General features: G+C 28.8%; 3 protein-coding genes across 3 annotated transcripts in view; 2 read left to right on the top strand and 1 right to left on the bottom strand.

The window, feature by feature from the left end:
* Positions 1–20: 20 nt before the first annotated feature.
* rig (gem nuclear organelle associated protein rigor mortis) lies at positions 21–6,362 on the bottom strand. Its single transcript, XM_018538056.1, has 16 exons — positions 6,306–6,362; positions 5,407–5,733; positions 4,964–5,316; positions 4,490–4,807; positions 4,158–4,422; positions 3,853–4,078; positions 3,709–3,790; positions 3,251–3,614; positions 2,523–2,826; positions 2,231–2,443; positions 2,002–2,140; positions 1,671–1,928; positions 1,273–1,483; positions 976–1,188; positions 409–853; positions 21–283 (listed from the first exon to the last, which is right to left on the bottom strand). The coding sequence occupies exons 2-16, from the start codon at positions 5,713–5,715 to the stop codon at positions 21–23; spliced, it is 3,963 nt and encodes a 1,320-aa protein (XP_018393558.1). The 5' UTR covers positions 5,716–5,733; positions 6,306–6,362.
* A 1,724-nt stretch (positions 6,363–8,086) lies between these two features.
* Positions 8,087–13,892, top strand: LOC108772473 (lipase 3). Its single transcript, XM_018538008.1, has 7 exons — positions 8,087–8,362; positions 9,071–9,251; positions 9,816–9,930; positions 10,673–10,916; positions 12,964–13,122; positions 13,233–13,460; positions 13,743–13,892. Exons 1-7 carry the CDS (start codon positions 8,198–8,200, stop codon positions 13,890–13,892), a joined length of 1,242 nt encoding a protein of 413 aa, XP_018393510.1. The 5' UTR covers positions 8,087–8,197.
* A 2,501-nt stretch (positions 13,893–16,393) lies between these two features.
* Positions 16,394–17,568, top strand: part of LOC108772464 (lipase 3) — a 4,289-nt gene continuing 3,114 nt past the window's right edge. The window contains exons 1-2 of the mRNA XM_018537996.1: positions 16,394–16,555; positions 17,082–17,259. Coding sequence (XP_018393498.1) covers positions 16,394–16,555; positions 17,082–17,259 — 340 coding nt within the window. The remainder of the gene's footprint in view (positions 16,556–17,081; positions 17,260–17,568) is intronic.

The raw sequence follows: 17,568 nt of genomic DNA, 5'->3' as shown, positions 1-17,568 counted from the left end.
ATTTATTTAATACGATGTACTCATAATGAAATATTTTCCAATTGTGAATGTTCTTGTGGCGTTTTTATTTCTACAAATTTATCTAAAAATTGTAAAAGTTGTAATTTATTATTATCATCTTTGATTTTGTTAGCAACAAAACCAGCTTTCTGGAGAACGATGTTAGGATCCGGTATGTTAACTCGATCTTCAATGAATTTATTTACATCAAGTTTGAGTTTCTCTGCTTCTTCCTCAGTATTCCTATATTCATCGCCATTTTCGATTTTATCCCTTATCTCCACTAGAACATACATATTTAAAACATATTATGTATTTATAAGACAATGAATCATCATTAAATTAATTTATCAATGCTATGCACAATTATATATCAAATCTAACAACAGATTAGAAGAAAGAACTAACCCGCAGGACTTATGGCAAGAGCCATAAGTTGATCCTCCAATTGATTATATTTAGAAATCTTACTCTGATGAGATAAATTTGTTTCGTTTACGGCATCGTCTATCAAATCTAATACCAATTGCGTAAACTGTATTTCTTCTTCAACTGATAGCTTTTCTAAATATTTCAATAACCAATTCAGAAGACCGATACATAAATAAGCGCGTATACTCTGCGATACAGGATAATCGCTTTTTGCATAAATACTATCCTCGTCCGTTTGCTTTTTAGTATCCAATTTCGTGAGAACACGTGTGAAGAATCCCTCTTTCATCATTGTTTCGTATTCCACTTTATTTTCAAATTCGAACATATTACCTAATGCCGTTGTTAAATATTTTAATCGGATCTCTTTTGCATCGCACGTGGCCGCCATGGCAATTTGATAACTAACATTTATTTGCACCTAAAAAAAATGATATAAAGAAATATAATACAAATTGTTATTATGCGCAAAAAGTATTAAGCATTAAATATTATTTAGGAAAAGTGTACTGATTATTTTTATTTTTGTTTTCTATATCTTACCACTTTATCATTTGTTACATTTCCCAAAATAATGTTGGTATCATCTTTCTTTTGTAAGAGATTGTAGTAACAAGTGCCATATTTTTCCTCAAGTATTTGTAGAATACCATTATTTTCCTTGCCTTCCAACCACATCTTCATTATATCAAACTCAGTATGTTCTAGGAATGTGCTCATGATTATCTCATGAGCATCTATATGTACGTTTAGATACTACACAGAAAATTTGTAATTGCATATGAATATAAAAAAATATATATTGTGTATATTGAGCATGTGTTGTGTGTAAAAATATACCTGAACTTGTCGGATGTCTGTGATAAGGGAACGCGCTTTCGACCATTCTGACTTCATGAGAGCGCGCGTCATTGCGTCTACTGCCAAAGACGTACCAAATCCCTCATCGCCGTTTAAAAACGCTAATTCTGACGCTACCTCCAAACAATGTAAATCTTTTCGATGAGACAGAACCTTTGCTGCCTTGTCAAAGTATCCTAATTTTACGTAACTGTAATATATGTAACATCAAAAGAGTTAATTTAGTAAAAATTTTTTATAACTATTAATTATTTATGTTTATATGTTTATTTTTTATATCATGTAAATGTAAAAAAATGTATTTTTCATTCATGGCACACTACAACGCTTAGAGTGATTAATAAAAGAATATTAATTTAAAAAAATAATTATCTTACCAATGAGCTGCCTGCTCCATATGACCTTTAAAAGTGGCCCATTCTGCCCAGGATTCTAATATTTTATTTAAAAACATATCGTCATCATCCAGTTTACATCTCGCGAGTGCATAAGCCTCCTTAAACATCTTAGCATTTACAAATACATCTATGGCTTCGTGAATTTTATGTATAGCTAGTAAATATGACACCGCTTTTTCCGGATTGTGTTGCAGTATTAATTGATGCGCATACGCCTCACATGTATCTCTCCACATTCTATAATATCAATCTCGATTATATTCAATAGCCACAAACTTTGTGTTATATTTGTTAAAATATTCATACGTACTTCGTGGAAATACTAGATGCCAGCGATACCAAAAAGTCATTTAATTGTTTATCCCTAGTTGCACAAATTAGATTGTTTTTCAAATCATCACACCACATATTCAACTCAGTAACAATGTCTGAATTGTCATGTGTTAACTCTGTAGATAAATAATAAATCATTAATATCACGTAACAATTTGTATATATGTAATTGTAATATAACGTTAATATAATATTCTTAAACTTACTTTCGTTAGAAATAAATGTCAAAAAATCATCTTTTTTTTCGCAAAACAAAGATAAGTTTTCAGACGCGTTTTCAGAAGAGTTTTCTTTGGTTTGGTTATTTCTTATATCATGCTTGATGAAATTTAAAATTTGAGATTTATCGTTTATTAATTTGTTATATTTATTAAAGTATGATTTTCTATCTTTCTTTTTCGATTGTGATACTTTAAGTTCTACAATTAAAAATTGAGAATATTATTAATGTCAATTGTATATCATCATATGTATCAATTGTATAAAAAAATTATTTACTTGGGGTAGTTACTTCAATAGATGATTGATTAACAAGATTTGTTAATGCAGTTGAATTTTTTTCATCATCCGTTTTATTTTTCGTTGTTTTTTTCTGTTGTTTTTGTTTTTTCTTCGAAGCTTTAATGTCAGAAGATTGCTTCGGCGATTGCGCTGATAGAGTATAATTCCATATGTGTAGTGTAAAGTCTGACGAGCCAGTCATTATTAACTGTGGCTTGAGAGGACTCCACATACAGCAAAGCACAGGTCCATCGTGACCTATGTACGTGCCCATCAACTCCTGTTTTTCAACATTCCACACCTAAAATGATATTCGAAGAAAATTATAACGATAAAAATCATATTGAAAATAATATTTAAATAAGATGACATTTGCAACATGATATAACTAAAAGACAATATTGTATGATATATAAAAATAATAAACATCAAATACAAGTTTAATAGAGGTGACATATAGCTCTGTATAAGAGCGATCGACTTATAATCAGCAAATCTTTGACTCTCAATCTCATACATGCCTCAGTTTTGTAAAAGGTTGACTGGAGAGTTATGAATATAATAAAGGAATTATAAAGTGAACAGTAACTTGTTTCGAGAAAGAGAGAACCCATATTTCATTCTACAAGCTTAATAAATAGGTGTAAATAAAATATTATATGATGCTAATAATATAATAATTTAACAGTTTGAACAGTATTATATAATGTATGTGTATATTTGACCTGTGCGATATTATCGTAGCTACCAGACACTAAATGCCCACTGAAATGCGGACTCCAAGCTAAGCACACCACTTTATCGGAGTGTCCATTTAATGTTGCTACTATCTTGTGCATCGTGCGTTCCTGATCGTTTTCTATGACGTCCTTCATACCTGTCGCTTCTAATTCCTTTATTAACTTGGACATATCAAAAATCATTATGCTACACGAATCAGATGCAACTGCCAAATAGTTAGCAATCGGTGACATCCATTTATCTGCCATTGTACTTTCAGGATGCCATGCCAAACAATTCACCACATTTCTTAAAATGTGTATCGAGTTGCCACGTTTTCTCAGTTTCTGATCGTAGAACATAATTGACCTGAGAAAACAAGATCCGTTTAAAGCATTTTTTTTAAATTTTTTTTATTTTATTTTTTAAAGAAAACTGTGTGTTAAATATATTTTTTATATACCCATTTTCTAACGCAACTGCTAAGCATATATTGGATTTCCATGAAAATTCCAAACATCCTTCTTTTATTATAGATATAGGTTCTGAAACAAAAATTATGATAATAAAACAAAATACGATAAAATAATTAATATTAATATCTTACCATCGCTAGGTGCAGCTTTTTTGTAAGCTATTAATTCTCCTTCTGCACAAGAAAACAAAAAATATTCTGATTTAAGTTGTGCCCATTCAAGTTTATAAATGGTATTTCGGTGATACTGCCTGTACAATACAGGTTGTTTGTTAGTTTCAATTGCCTCAAACACACCAACGCGACCCTCTCCAGTACCAAAAGCAACAGTAGATTCGTCTTCCGGGAACCACGAAACCTAGTGCAATATATTTTATAATACTAATTCATAACATTTTCTCACACATAAAAACAGCTTGCGTACGAGAATTTCTTACCACTCTTATTTTTCCCTTTATTTTCTGCCAGTGCAAAATAATGTCAAAAGTTGTTGTGTGTGGTTCAGACAAGTTCCATAAACGCAGCATTGCATCTCCTACGCCAAATGCAATGCGTGAGGTATCAATAGGACAAGCGCTCATACAATAGACGAATCCTCCTTGTGTAGGAATCTTGTACTCCAGGATCGCCGGTTTCGTAGGATCGTTGTTAGATTTGCAACATATAACCCAGCGATCTTGTGCTAAAGACCAGACCCTAAGCCTATTGATACAAAATTAAAAAATTTCAATATTCATATGTTTGTAATTTATGTAAAGCGTTTACTCACTCGGAATCTGTTTTCGAATCATCAAATGTTGCGTCGTAATTAAGTGCAGCAGCTATCGAAAATAATCCTCTATTATGAAATGTATGGAACAATTTACACTTAGGCTTTTCTTTGTTTGCTGAAAGTTCCCAAGAAAGAAGTTCGCCCCAAAGGGAGCTAGTTAGAAGCAAATTGGGCTTTGCCCAACATACTGCAATCCAGGTTCCATTCGTAGTGTTGAGTTTGCTTTTATGTGGGACAGTCATGATAGGCATATTTGGTATGTTTAGTACAGTCTCATATCTACCATCTCTACCGGCTCTCCAAATAAATACAGATCTGAACATGAAAAAGATAAATATAATATTAGTCAGTTTTTAGTTATCTGTTTCTTACATTTTTATATGTAACAATATAAATATTCATATATATTTTACATAACTAATTCAGTATGTAAGACATAGAGGCATACAGTTTATAAAAGCTTTGTCTCACCTATCTCTTGCACCAGAAGCTAAAAGTAAATCTCTCTTATCTCCTCCATTTAACACATTCATGTCTGAAGGACACCAAGATAAACTAACTATGTCCTCATTGTGTCCTCTCATTCTATACAATATTGTATCCTTTTGAACAATATAAATTAATCCGCTTTTAGTACCTATTGCTACAAGACTAGAGTCATGAGGACAGCAAGCTAAACATGTAGCAGTTAGCTTGCCTAGAGATACTATTTTCGAAGTCTTATACTGTATATTACAGTACATTAAAGAACCCTCTAAATTCACTGCACACGCAAGATTGCAATCTTTGACTGACCAGTCAACTCCTACAATCAATTTGCTTCCCTGTATTAACAATACAATATATATTAATATAAATTACATAAACAATTAACACTTATTATGAGATATATTTAATTTTTTTCTGTCACTTACATCGACAAACGCGAATTCTGCTACCAACTCCAACGTATCAACATTCCAAACTCTAGCTTTGGCATCATCACCACTACAGATTAATAACTCTGGACTGTCTGGATCATCAAGCTTAGGGCAAAATGCTAATGCAGTTACTTTGTCTTTAAAATAATCCTTAATTATAGAATACTGCATAACATTATCTTCTTTTGGCTTGGCAATGACGATGAAGTTTCTCGCACCCCATGCCACAGTTCCACGTTTAGAGCAAGCAAGGACATTGCTCAAATACCAATTTGGCGAAGGAGGCAATGTAACTTCATTCATCCTGATATGTTGTATTCTCTGTTAACAAAAGAAACAACTCTTATAAAATCATCCTCAACAGTTTATTGAAAACATATTCTATAAGATATCAAACTGGCAAACGGACAGAATACCAAAATAGAAATATAATGGAAGTTACTAAGAGAATATGACAGCAGATTGACTGTAGAAGTCAAGTAGAATTTGTCTTTTTGTAAATCCTTAATAACAATATATTTCGTTCAAATGATTATATAATAAACGAGATAGTTGATTTCTACTGAATTTTTACTGTTCAAGCTCCTTTTATTATCAGATTTATATATCAGCAGGCTTTGTTGACAAAACATAATTTTAATGCATATACAATTGATGTCAATTTGCTGTAATATTTTGTTGAAATACTAATAAATTACTAGCAGTCTGTTAACGTTTTACTTATTGAATATTGGCCAAATTCTTATTCTTTTTCATAGTACTGTGAGAGATAATAAAATATATAAGTTTATATACTATAAAATAATAAGTATAAATTTTAAATATATAAACATATAAATAAAATGTACAAGTAAAATATATAAACAATAAGATATAAAGGTATGAATTTTGACTTTTGGGATCGTTTTTAGAATTCCACATCGAGTTACTAATTCCTTTTCACTTTTGTGCGCAACTGATCGATTAGAGGTTAACCGGCACTTTCAGTTATGGATTTAATACCACGTGATATCAATGACGAAAACGAAGACGATAAACTTGGATAATTTAAAATATCTTACTCGAATTACAGTCGTTAATCGGTGACTCTCAGCTACACTATCGGTATTCTTTATCAATACGAGACCGAGCACGGCACAAAACAAGAATCTTGACACGTGTATTTAAAACGATTATTTACTCATTAAAAGAGCTATCGGTATTTATTTTCTTGACGAAACACTTTTTTCTTACCAAAACATGTATGTCTGTATCGAGTTATGACAAAGGCCGAAACGTTGATCTTTTAAAATTGAAGAATACTTACATAAAAACGACGTAAACACGTTACTCAAATAATACGTGCTGATGATATATGTTATGTACCTACGTGGATACATGTATAAATCGACAATCATAAAAAAAATTCAAAATAAAATGGAAGTAACGTAAGGTTTTGATTGAGCGCAAAATTAAATTAATTATAAATTCAAGTAAATCTCATTAAACAAAGAAAGAATAATAAAAAATTGTTTCAAAACTGTTATATTTTTTATTAATATTAAGCAAAAGTCTTTATAAGTATAAGATATATGTACAAAAATGTAATTAATTTTTAATTTAATATTCGTAACTTCGAACGTTTAATTATAAACAGTTTATAAAAAAAACATAGACTTAAATTTTAAATATATATGTTTTATATTTAACACATTTCTTTATGACATTCTTCTATTTCAATTTTTGCAGTTAATTTTACTACGTAATTTTACACTCTTTTCAATTAAAATTTTTATTTTTATTCCTTTTCCTTTTGAAAAATGTACTGTATGGTGGGTGGGTGGGTGTGTGTTGCAGTATTAATTTTTTTTATTATACACAATTATTTAATAATATATATCTATTCTGAAAATGATAGATATTGAAAAGTATTTTTCAACAATTGGCCCTTAGAGACACAAGTGACAAATAGGTGCATCCAGAAGCACGTACACTCAATAAGTTACCTTCCTTGCTGTTTTATTGGTATATTCTTTTAATGATCTACTTGATGCAACAAATGCTTTGAAGCATTTTTGATTGGTCAATTAGTAAAATTCTTTCTTTCGATTGATCAGTCAAAAACTTCGAAGCATTTATAGAAAGAACGTTCCAAAAATTGGCCGTACTCTACTGATTAATTATTTTATTAGTTAAATTGCATTAAAAAATTGTGTGGTTAGGATCAAACTTAATTTTGAATATAAAATCGGACTATGAATATCATCTTATAAGAGATTGGACTTAAAACAATCTTAAACATAAAATTACTCGAATTATTAAAAACATGACACGCCTTATAGAAGTGTGTTTCGAGAAAAACGTTAAAATTTTCAAGTCAAGACGAATATCTCCTTTCAACTATACATGGAATACAAATGGAAAAAATAAATTGCAACAAGATGAGTAGCTCGCCTAATGCGAACAACTATACGTGTATTCTTAATTATTTTTCAATTGTTCGAACAATGTTCACATTTATCAGACTAATACTGTTTTATTCGTTCTATCATCACGCCTTCTTCCTCCCCCCCCCTCTCTCTCTCTCTCTCCTGTCTCTTTTCTGATTAATACATATATATATATCCATATCAGCATTCCTTAGATACAAAGATCGTGATAGAAACAGAAAGAGCTCAGTTGTGCATACGTAGAAAGCACAGTCATACTTTTCATTTTGATCCTCTAATATATTATTACATCTTAACGTCTTGAAGGATCCGCGATCAAAGTCAAATCCTGTCGCCGGTTTTATCGTACCGACACGATGCGGCCAATTGTGATAGCATTACTCTTGCTATTTTGCGACCTTACCGCAGCCGTGACATTTGACATTTCTCAAGCCATCTCGCCTAGCACGTTCATAAACACGCGGAATAGCAAGGAACAGCCCAATAGCGCCAAATTCAATCTCGATGCCGACCTTAATACGGTAAGTAAATTTTTTTTTCTATATTCTGATTTGAGATTTTATAAAATACGATATTTTATATTTGAGACCATCTCAATTACGATCTTGAAACACTTATGATTAATTCATTGACCAAGTGGAATATTAAAATTACTTTAAATGACCAGATTTAATAGGATATTAAGTGTAAATTCGATCTTGTAATTAAAATTGAAAATCTTGCAGGTGATAGGCCGATATTTCATATGTCGTACGACAAGGCTTTTCAAGCCTGTTTATTGGCTGTAAAACAGAGAGATTCTCGGATCTCTCTGTCCTATAACCAATCAACGTGCTTGAAAAGCCTTATCGTACGACACATGAAATATCGGCCATATATTGTATGATCATCTTATTGATTGAATGAGATAATATTATACATAGAATGGTATATTCATATGCTGTGATATACTGTAAATAAGATAAAAAATTATTTCACGATCGTTGCCCTTTGATTCGAAAAATTTATTATCTTTGAAATTATTATAAATTATATTCTTAAATTACACTCCTCTGATATTAATTACAGTTTTATACAATACTCACAAAAAAATATGAATCTCTGTTTTTATGTATTTTGAGAATTATTTACTGTAATTTTGTACAATAATTACTAAGTTTTCTTTTTCCTCTTTTTGAAATTGCGATTTATACCATTAGTGATAAACAAATTATTTTCATTTTTCCTAGGTGCAAATGATAAGAAGAGCTGGTTATCCCGCGGAGGCTCATATTATACAAACGCAGGACGGTTATCTTTTAACACTTCATCGTATCCCAGGTAATAAGGATCAGCTACCCGTGTTGTTGCAGCATGGTTTGTTATGCAGCTCTGCCGACTGGGTCATTGCCGGCAAGGATAAAGGGCTTGGTATTACCTAAATCAAAGCATTACTTTAATTAAAGAAATCATCGATTATTCTTCGGAAAAATACCAAGATAAAGTCTTAAATTTCAATGTGTTAAGAAAATTTAATATGTCTAATACAAATTATAATGCATTTTAATTTTTTAAAATATTAATTTTTATTTTTAAATATTATCTTTTATGTAAAAATTTTTTACATTAAGATCAAATATTATTCTTCTGAATCTTAAAAATTTCATTTTTTACGTAAAATCAAATTAATATATATAAGAAATTTATCAGATATGTATGGCTATAGATTATGTATACACAGTGTTGCCAAACTTGATACATTTCTAATTATATTAGCTGGTACTACATTGCAGAAAAGACAATAAGAAAATGGAAGAATCAAATACAATTTTTTAATCAGTATCTTTTGATTCAATCTGAGTTTTGCCATTTAGTTGTATAATTTTTATTTTATTTTTTTACTTGTTTCTGGTAACATTGTGTATAAAATATTATAAAGCCGAAGTATTATTACGTAAGTAGCTACTGTAAACAATGTTTTCTTTATCGTGTTAGCTTTTATATTGGCTGATCAGGGCTATGACGTTTGGTTGGGCAATATTCGTGGAAATACCTACTCAAGAGCGCATGTTTCTTTATCTCCATCAGATTCAAGATTTTGGAATTTCAGGTACTTACATTATAAAATAAAAAACAATACAGTAAAAATAATATAGTCGTAACAATGATTTACAATTTTAATTAGTAATATAAGAGCATCAACGTTCAACAGTTCTCTGAAAAAAACTGTACATTAAAGTGATATTTAAAATAAAAGTAAAAATAATATTTTAAAAGTATACATGCATAATGTAGTACAGCATTCTACCATAATTATTGTTGATTATATAGCTTGTCGTCACGTTTTTCACAAAATATATATGTTTTTACGAGATTTTCACAAATGTGAAAATGACATAATGATGGATTGGCCTTCTCGATTTCTGAATATTGATTGAAAACATCTGGTCAATATCATAAAGATAAAGAAAGCTTCAAGAAAAATAAAGAATTTATTTTAAGTAGTGTTATTTTGACACATTTAGAAAATTTGAAGAGGTTCTTATCCAATAATCTAACCGAAAATCTCGTAGAAAGCATGTCTCGATAAGTTATAATAAATAATAATAGTAATTAGTTGCCATACTTACTAAGTAAATGTATTTAAAAAAAAAATACGTGAATATGTTTCTAAAATATAACTTTTTAACTTTTTTAATAAGTATACTTGGTTTTTTTTTTTCAAACTGTCGACAATGCTCTTACTTATAGTAAAAAATAAAAGTTAATTTTTATACTATTTATTATTTTATGCTGTGTGTAATATATATCCTTTGCTATATTTTATAAAATATATCAAGTGAAATTGTTAGTTTTCATGAAATGGGTGTCTATGATTTACCTGCAATGATTTCGTATATCACGAATACCACGTCACATCCATTACACACGTACATTGGTCACTCGATGGGCACAACTGCTTTTTATGTGATGGCAGTGGAACGTCCAGAAATTGCTCAAAGAGTGCAAATGATGATTAATCTCGCACCTGCAGTTTTTGTGAACCATATGAAAAGTCCAATACGATATCTTACTTCCTACATAAACGATTTTGAGGTAGTATGTCCACGTACTACTAGAAAGTAAGTTAATTATTAATATATGTGTATAATGATCTAATGACTCAAAACATCTAATAATTAAGAAATTATATCTAGCGTTAATTCACCTTATTTTATAATTTTACGCTACATCGAGGATGTCCTAATTGTTTTAGTATCACTTTTCAAAAATAATCCTGTCTTTCATGTGTCTTTTCTAGCAAAAAAAATGTCGATATATTATATTAATAATCCTTGAATTATAAATGAATAAAACTTTAAGAGTTATATTCGAGTATATTCGAGAGTATATTAGAGAAAATATAATAAAACTGTATTTTGTCAGCTAATTCCAAGCGCAATTTACTTAAAAAATTTAATGTTTCAGAGGTACGTTGTATCAAATATCAGAAAACTGCAATAATCGTTAAAAATAATATGCGACCAGTTAATTATTCTATACATTTTATTCATGCAAGAAGAAATTTTATGTATCTTTATAACTAGAAGAGAGATTAATTTTCTATGTAAAAGTATAAACAAGTGAGAAAGAAGATTTCATAAGAAATTTTATTTTAGAAATTAACTTCAAAAATGGAAATATTATCTTTTCACTGCTCTAACTTACACGTGTTGTTAGATATCCATGTTAATATCTATTGTATGTTCTATTCAACACTCACAATATTTGTGTGCATCATTTTATCCATAACATCCCACACAGCATGTAATATTATAGTAATCTTACAGTAATATTATAAATTTTTTGTAATATTGCATGGTAAAATATCAGTAATATATACCGAATATTGCTGCAATATTAAATGTCCGCGGCAAATTCGTCGCAGAAATATTTCTGCAATATTTTTGTAATATTAGGCAATATTTCTACATATTATGCTAATATTTTGCAATATTGCGATAGTATTTCTGTATTAATATTTCAGTAATATTACATAATATAAATATCGCTACTGTAATAAATGTCCGTAATAAATAAAAAATCTATCGCAGGAATATTTTTGCGATATTTTTGCAATATTGCTGAAACATTATGATATATTACAATAATTAATCCAGTTTTATTAGTTGCTAAAGTATTATTACTTAATATTATACTCTAAAATATGTATGATAGTCATGATAAAAAAACGTTTGGAAGCTTAGAAAGCATTCTTAAAAAAGGTTGGAAATTTTCGGGAGACATGCCAATTCGATTTGCGTATTCCTTCTTATAGGACTGCTGAACATTTTCTTCTTACGAGTCGTGTCCCTCTTGTGGTTGAGCCGCCTATTTACTCCTTTAGCACAAACTGCAATATTGCAGCAATATTTCAATAATATACAATATTACAAAAATTGCAGCGATTTCCTGTACTATCGAAATTAAATGAGTAATTAATTATTTAATTGATTAATTAATTGATTTAATTAATTGAACGATATTGTTATAATATTACAGTATATCACATTGCAACCATTGAATGATATTGCGGTAATATTACAGTGCAATATATCAATTATGATATTCAAGCAATGTTGTAGAAATATTGCAATATGGTAAATCGCACTGCAATATTTAAATGATATTGTAGTAATATCGCATCGCAATATATATATATATATATCACACTATAATATATTTGGACGATATTGTGGTAATACTACACATTGCGATATATCACACTGCAATACTTGAACGATATTACAGCAATACTGCATTGCAATATTTAGACAACATTGTAATAATATTGCAGAATGATATATCACGTTGTAACCTCACAGCAATATTGCTGCAATATTACATGCTATGTGGGATTTAATAAACAACAAAGAAATAATCATTGCGAACGTTATGTAGAACGCATTTATTATAGAAATATAGAGCTATGTTACATAAACTCTTGATTTAAATTTTGATAAGAATTAAGATTGTATAAATTCAGTTCGTTAAAGAGAGTGCTTAAAAAATGAATCGATTTTATTCTCAAATACTTGCTAAAACTAAAACAATCAAATTACAAGTAGGATTATATTTCAATTAAGGAATTCGAGGATTACAGATGATTGCAAAGTTCTTCGGCGAAAACGAGTTTCTGCCGCACGACAGTGTGCTGCATTATCTGTCTAAGTATGGCTGTGAGATGTTTAATATTGAGGAAGAGATCTGCGCCAACATACTATTCCTAATCTGTGGATTCGACAAAGAACAGTTCAACTATGTAAGAATTCCATAAACGTCGTAATCGAAATGCAACTTCGATCAGCGCTTCGAATGTCACGTTTAGTACACGCGATGACGCTTCAAATGAGATATTATACCGTTTCCTAGACGCTGCTACCAGTCATTCTGAATCACGACCCAGCCGGCGCTTCGACCAAAACGATCATACACTTTGGCCAGGAAGTCGTATCGGGCAAATTTCGTAGATACGATTATGGATACGAAAAAAATTTGCTAATTTACAACGCAACGGAACCACCAGACTACGATCTAGCAAATATCACCGTGCCAGTTGCGATATTCTATGCCGATAATGACTGGTTGGTTAACAGTGTGGTAGGTAGCGGGAAAATATATATGTTTAGACCGAAAAGATACATAGAAGATATATATTAAGAATTAATTTGTGTTAATTTTGTCAACATTAAGCTTTAAATAATATATATTGTTAGGACTATACTACTCAAAGAATTACATATTATCTTTACTTTGTCATTATATAAATAACTAAAAATTTTATTTTTTGAATTCAACTAAGATAAAAAAATATTGCATAAAAACACAGAACCAGATAAGAAGTGTAAGATAATGCATGATAACTTAAATATTTTTTTCAAGGATGTGAAGAAACTTTACCGCCTGTTACCCAACATATTAGATATGTATAGAGTGCCGTTTCCTAAATTCAATCACCTGGATTTCATCTGGGGCAAGGACGCGCTTAAACTCGTGTACAAGAGACTGCTTGAAATTATGAAGAAATTTTGAAACTGTTAAAGATTATGAAGAAGATAATGTGCCATAACGATAATAACGATAAGAGATGATTGGGACACTAAATCTTTTCAGTACTGGTAGGCTGCTGGAAAAGTTTCTGCAAATAATATGAAAAAAAAACATGTAAAATTCGATAAAAATAAATCCATTTACCGAATTTTACATGTTTTTTTTCCATATCGTTTGCAGAAAATTTTCCAGCAGCCTATGTATTGTAATCATAAATTAAAAGTAACTCATTTTATAGCATTTTAGATTAGTTTGTGTAGGTATATTAGAATATATGGATCTAAGCGCTATTCTGGTACTTTGATCATTATTTTGACGTAAAACTCGATGGCTGAAGTTTATAATATAACTATATATTTAATATAAGTACGTAAAAATATATTTAAAAAACTGATTATCCATAATGCTATCCATTTATATAATTAATAGTGATATCTTTATTAAATAAAATTACTAACTTTTCAAAACGAAAATATAAATTATTATAAAATGAATTTTTTCTAGTAATCAGTATTATTACTAACAATATAACATTTTTATATTTAATTAATATATGTAATATACATTAAATATAAATTGAAAAAAATTAAGAGTTTATTACAAAAGACTCATACACATTGTTTCTGAATTATAGCAAGATTTATAAAAAAATTATGCAAATATTTTTCATATTGTATAAGTGTTTGAATGACTTTATATTATTAATATATGATTAAATGATGAAAGATGTACTCTCAAAATAATATGTATAATAAAAATGAACTTACTTTTACTATCATTACCTATAACAATAATCTACTTATTAATACTAATTAATATTGATAATATCAATAATGTTAATTTTTCTCAAAAACGTTGATCTTTTTTTATTATTATCATAATCTTCAATGTCATGATCGAATTTTATAAAATTTAATTGCAACAACTTTTCAAAATATAAATGTGAAAATATAAATCTTTAAATAATACTGCATTTCAGCAACAATTTGACAAATCACTTTTATCAAATTTATATTTCGCATGAAATAACTAGCAAATGACTTGTAACACTTGTGTGTGTGTGTGTGTGTGTGTATGTGTGTGTGTACACACATACATATATTTACCTAAAAAACTATGTATATAATAGCATAAACGCGTGTCCTATATTTCTTATATTTCACATGCCTATTTGTCTGTAGAGATTACGCTTACGCTATTGTGCACCTCTTTTGATTACTTCTTATTTACTTGTAGTGCTTGCATAATGTGTTTAGTGGTCTAATAACACTATTCGATAAAATTTGACTGTTTTTTGCATTACGAGTCAAAATAGTTATTTCAGATATATTTTTGACTATTAAATATAAATTCGTTTTTCAACTTAATTATTACGTTATTATTTGGAGAAAAATATCATCAGAAAGGTAAAAAATAATAATTTAGAAGATTTTTATAACGGTGTAATACCGGTAATAATCTTTTTTTGAAACTTCGTTAATTACACGAAAGTACAGCTTTAAGTTTGAAAATGCATTTTATCATTTCATTTTAATATAATATTTTTGTTTTTAAAATATAGTAATTTCAAATAACTCTTTTCCTATAATACATGAAAAATTCATTTTTCATTTTAATATTGTATTTTGTTCCATCTTAATATTATATTATGTAGAAAGTAAATGCTAACATACTTATCATTCATAATATGATCATACTGAATAAAAAAACCAATGTAAAATTTAAATACAGTATAATGCAGAAAGATTATATAATCATGAATCATTAAATTACATATATTGAAAAGAAAACAAAATGCATTTTAAAAGCTAAATGTTGGTACTTTCTCTTAGCATTAACGAAATGTAGAAAAAAATATACTGTCGGTTTGCAATATTATGCAATCTCTCAAAGTTATTGTTTTTAATTTCTTTGACATTTTTTTTTTAAATAGTAACATGATAGCTAAATTCAACAACGGATTCGTATTTAGTAGACATAAACATACTTGCAAAATAGTGTTGGATAATGTAATCTATTGATATAATAATAATAATAATAATAATAATAATAATAATAATAATAATAATATACTACATGAGTCATGTATTTTTTATAGTTTTATCACTGTATGATTAATAACGTAATTAACAAAGCAATATCTTTTTCATCTAATAGAAAATAATTCTTGATGGAATGATTCATCACATTGCAATTTAGTATTTCATAAAGAGAAAATTAAAAAAGAGATCAACTAATCAAAAAGAGACCAAAATTAATAACGTAATTAACAAAGCAATATCTTCTTTTTCATCTAATAGAAAATAATTCTTGATGGAATGATTCATCACATTGCAATTTAGTATTTTATAAAGAGAAGGATCAAAGAAGAGATCAACTAATCATGCTACTCCTCCTCTTTGTTTTCTTCTCTTATCAGTACTATCCTTTGATATTAAAAGACCTGTGCCGTCTGTTTTTGTTCATTGAATCATTCGTTTACGATGCAGTTAATCGTGATCGTGTACCTTTTATCTCTTTGTGGTTTCTTCGACTTTGCAGCGGCTGGAATACTCGATCTTCCACAAAGAGTCTTCAAGATGATGGAAACTAACAAGGAACAGTCAAACAGCACATATACTTTTTCTCAAGACAATCTTAATATGGTAAGTGTACTCATCTAGAAAAAAAGATTGAAATCTTTACTAACTTTTTATTAACTCTGAGATACTTTGTGTTCAATACTATATAGAAAACAATCTTATGCCAATTGTTACGTTCCTGTGTGAGATTAAAATCTAAGCTTTATTACATTCTAATGAAAATTATAATTTTAATTCTCTCATCTTTTTTTTTTGTTTTAAAAGATTTATTAAATTATTCGTTGTTAACTTTGTTTAAGAGTAATTCATGTCAAAACAAGAAAATATTTTTCTTGTTTTGAAATATTCAATGTTATTTAAAATATATTAATTATTTTCAATCATTAAAACCAATTAAATTACAAATTATTTCTGTTAAACTTTATATTGTAGAATATTTTGATATTCAGCAATAGATCTTACGATTACATACAAATTTGAATCAATTTTCGCTTGATTAAGATTATTATCTGTGTATATCATTACTAATCTTTCTTCCGGTCAGGACTGATAGAAATAAATGTTATTTCATGTGCTTTACTGTTTTTAGTTACAGAGGATAAGAAAAGCAGGTTATCCTGCTGAGGCTCACGTGATACAGACGGAGGATGGCTATCTCTTAACACTTTATCGTATCCCAAATAAAAATGGTTCACCCGTGCTGTTGCAACATGGTCTTTTATGTAGTTTTATTGATTTTCTTATTCCCGGCAAGGATAAAGGACTTGGTACGACATTAATTAATCATAAAAAATCTCTCTTTCTCTCTCGCCCCCTCTCACTCTCACTACGAGATCATCGACTACACTTCAATTTGGAAAACATTAAGAAAAATTATAAAGTTTAATAATATATAAAAAATATAGCTTCTAATGTAATTTTTCTAGTAGATTTTATTTTTCTAAAACTTGAACGCATATAATATTAATATAATAATATTAGAATTATGTTATATATACGTATATATATATACAACGTATCTGTATGTATGTATAACATATATTCATTATATATATAATTAATATATATATATATAA

The sequence above is a fragment of the Cyphomyrmex costatus genome, unplaced genomic scaffold (genome assembly GCF_001594065.2).
Source record: "Cyphomyrmex costatus isolate MS0001 unplaced genomic scaffold, Ccosl1.0 scaffold101, whole genome shotgun sequence".
In the NCBI taxonomy this organism is placed as follows: Eukaryota; Metazoa; Arthropoda; class Insecta; order Hymenoptera; family Formicidae; genus Cyphomyrmex; species Cyphomyrmex costatus.
This window is presented reverse-complemented; position numbering and strand designations above follow the sequence as displayed.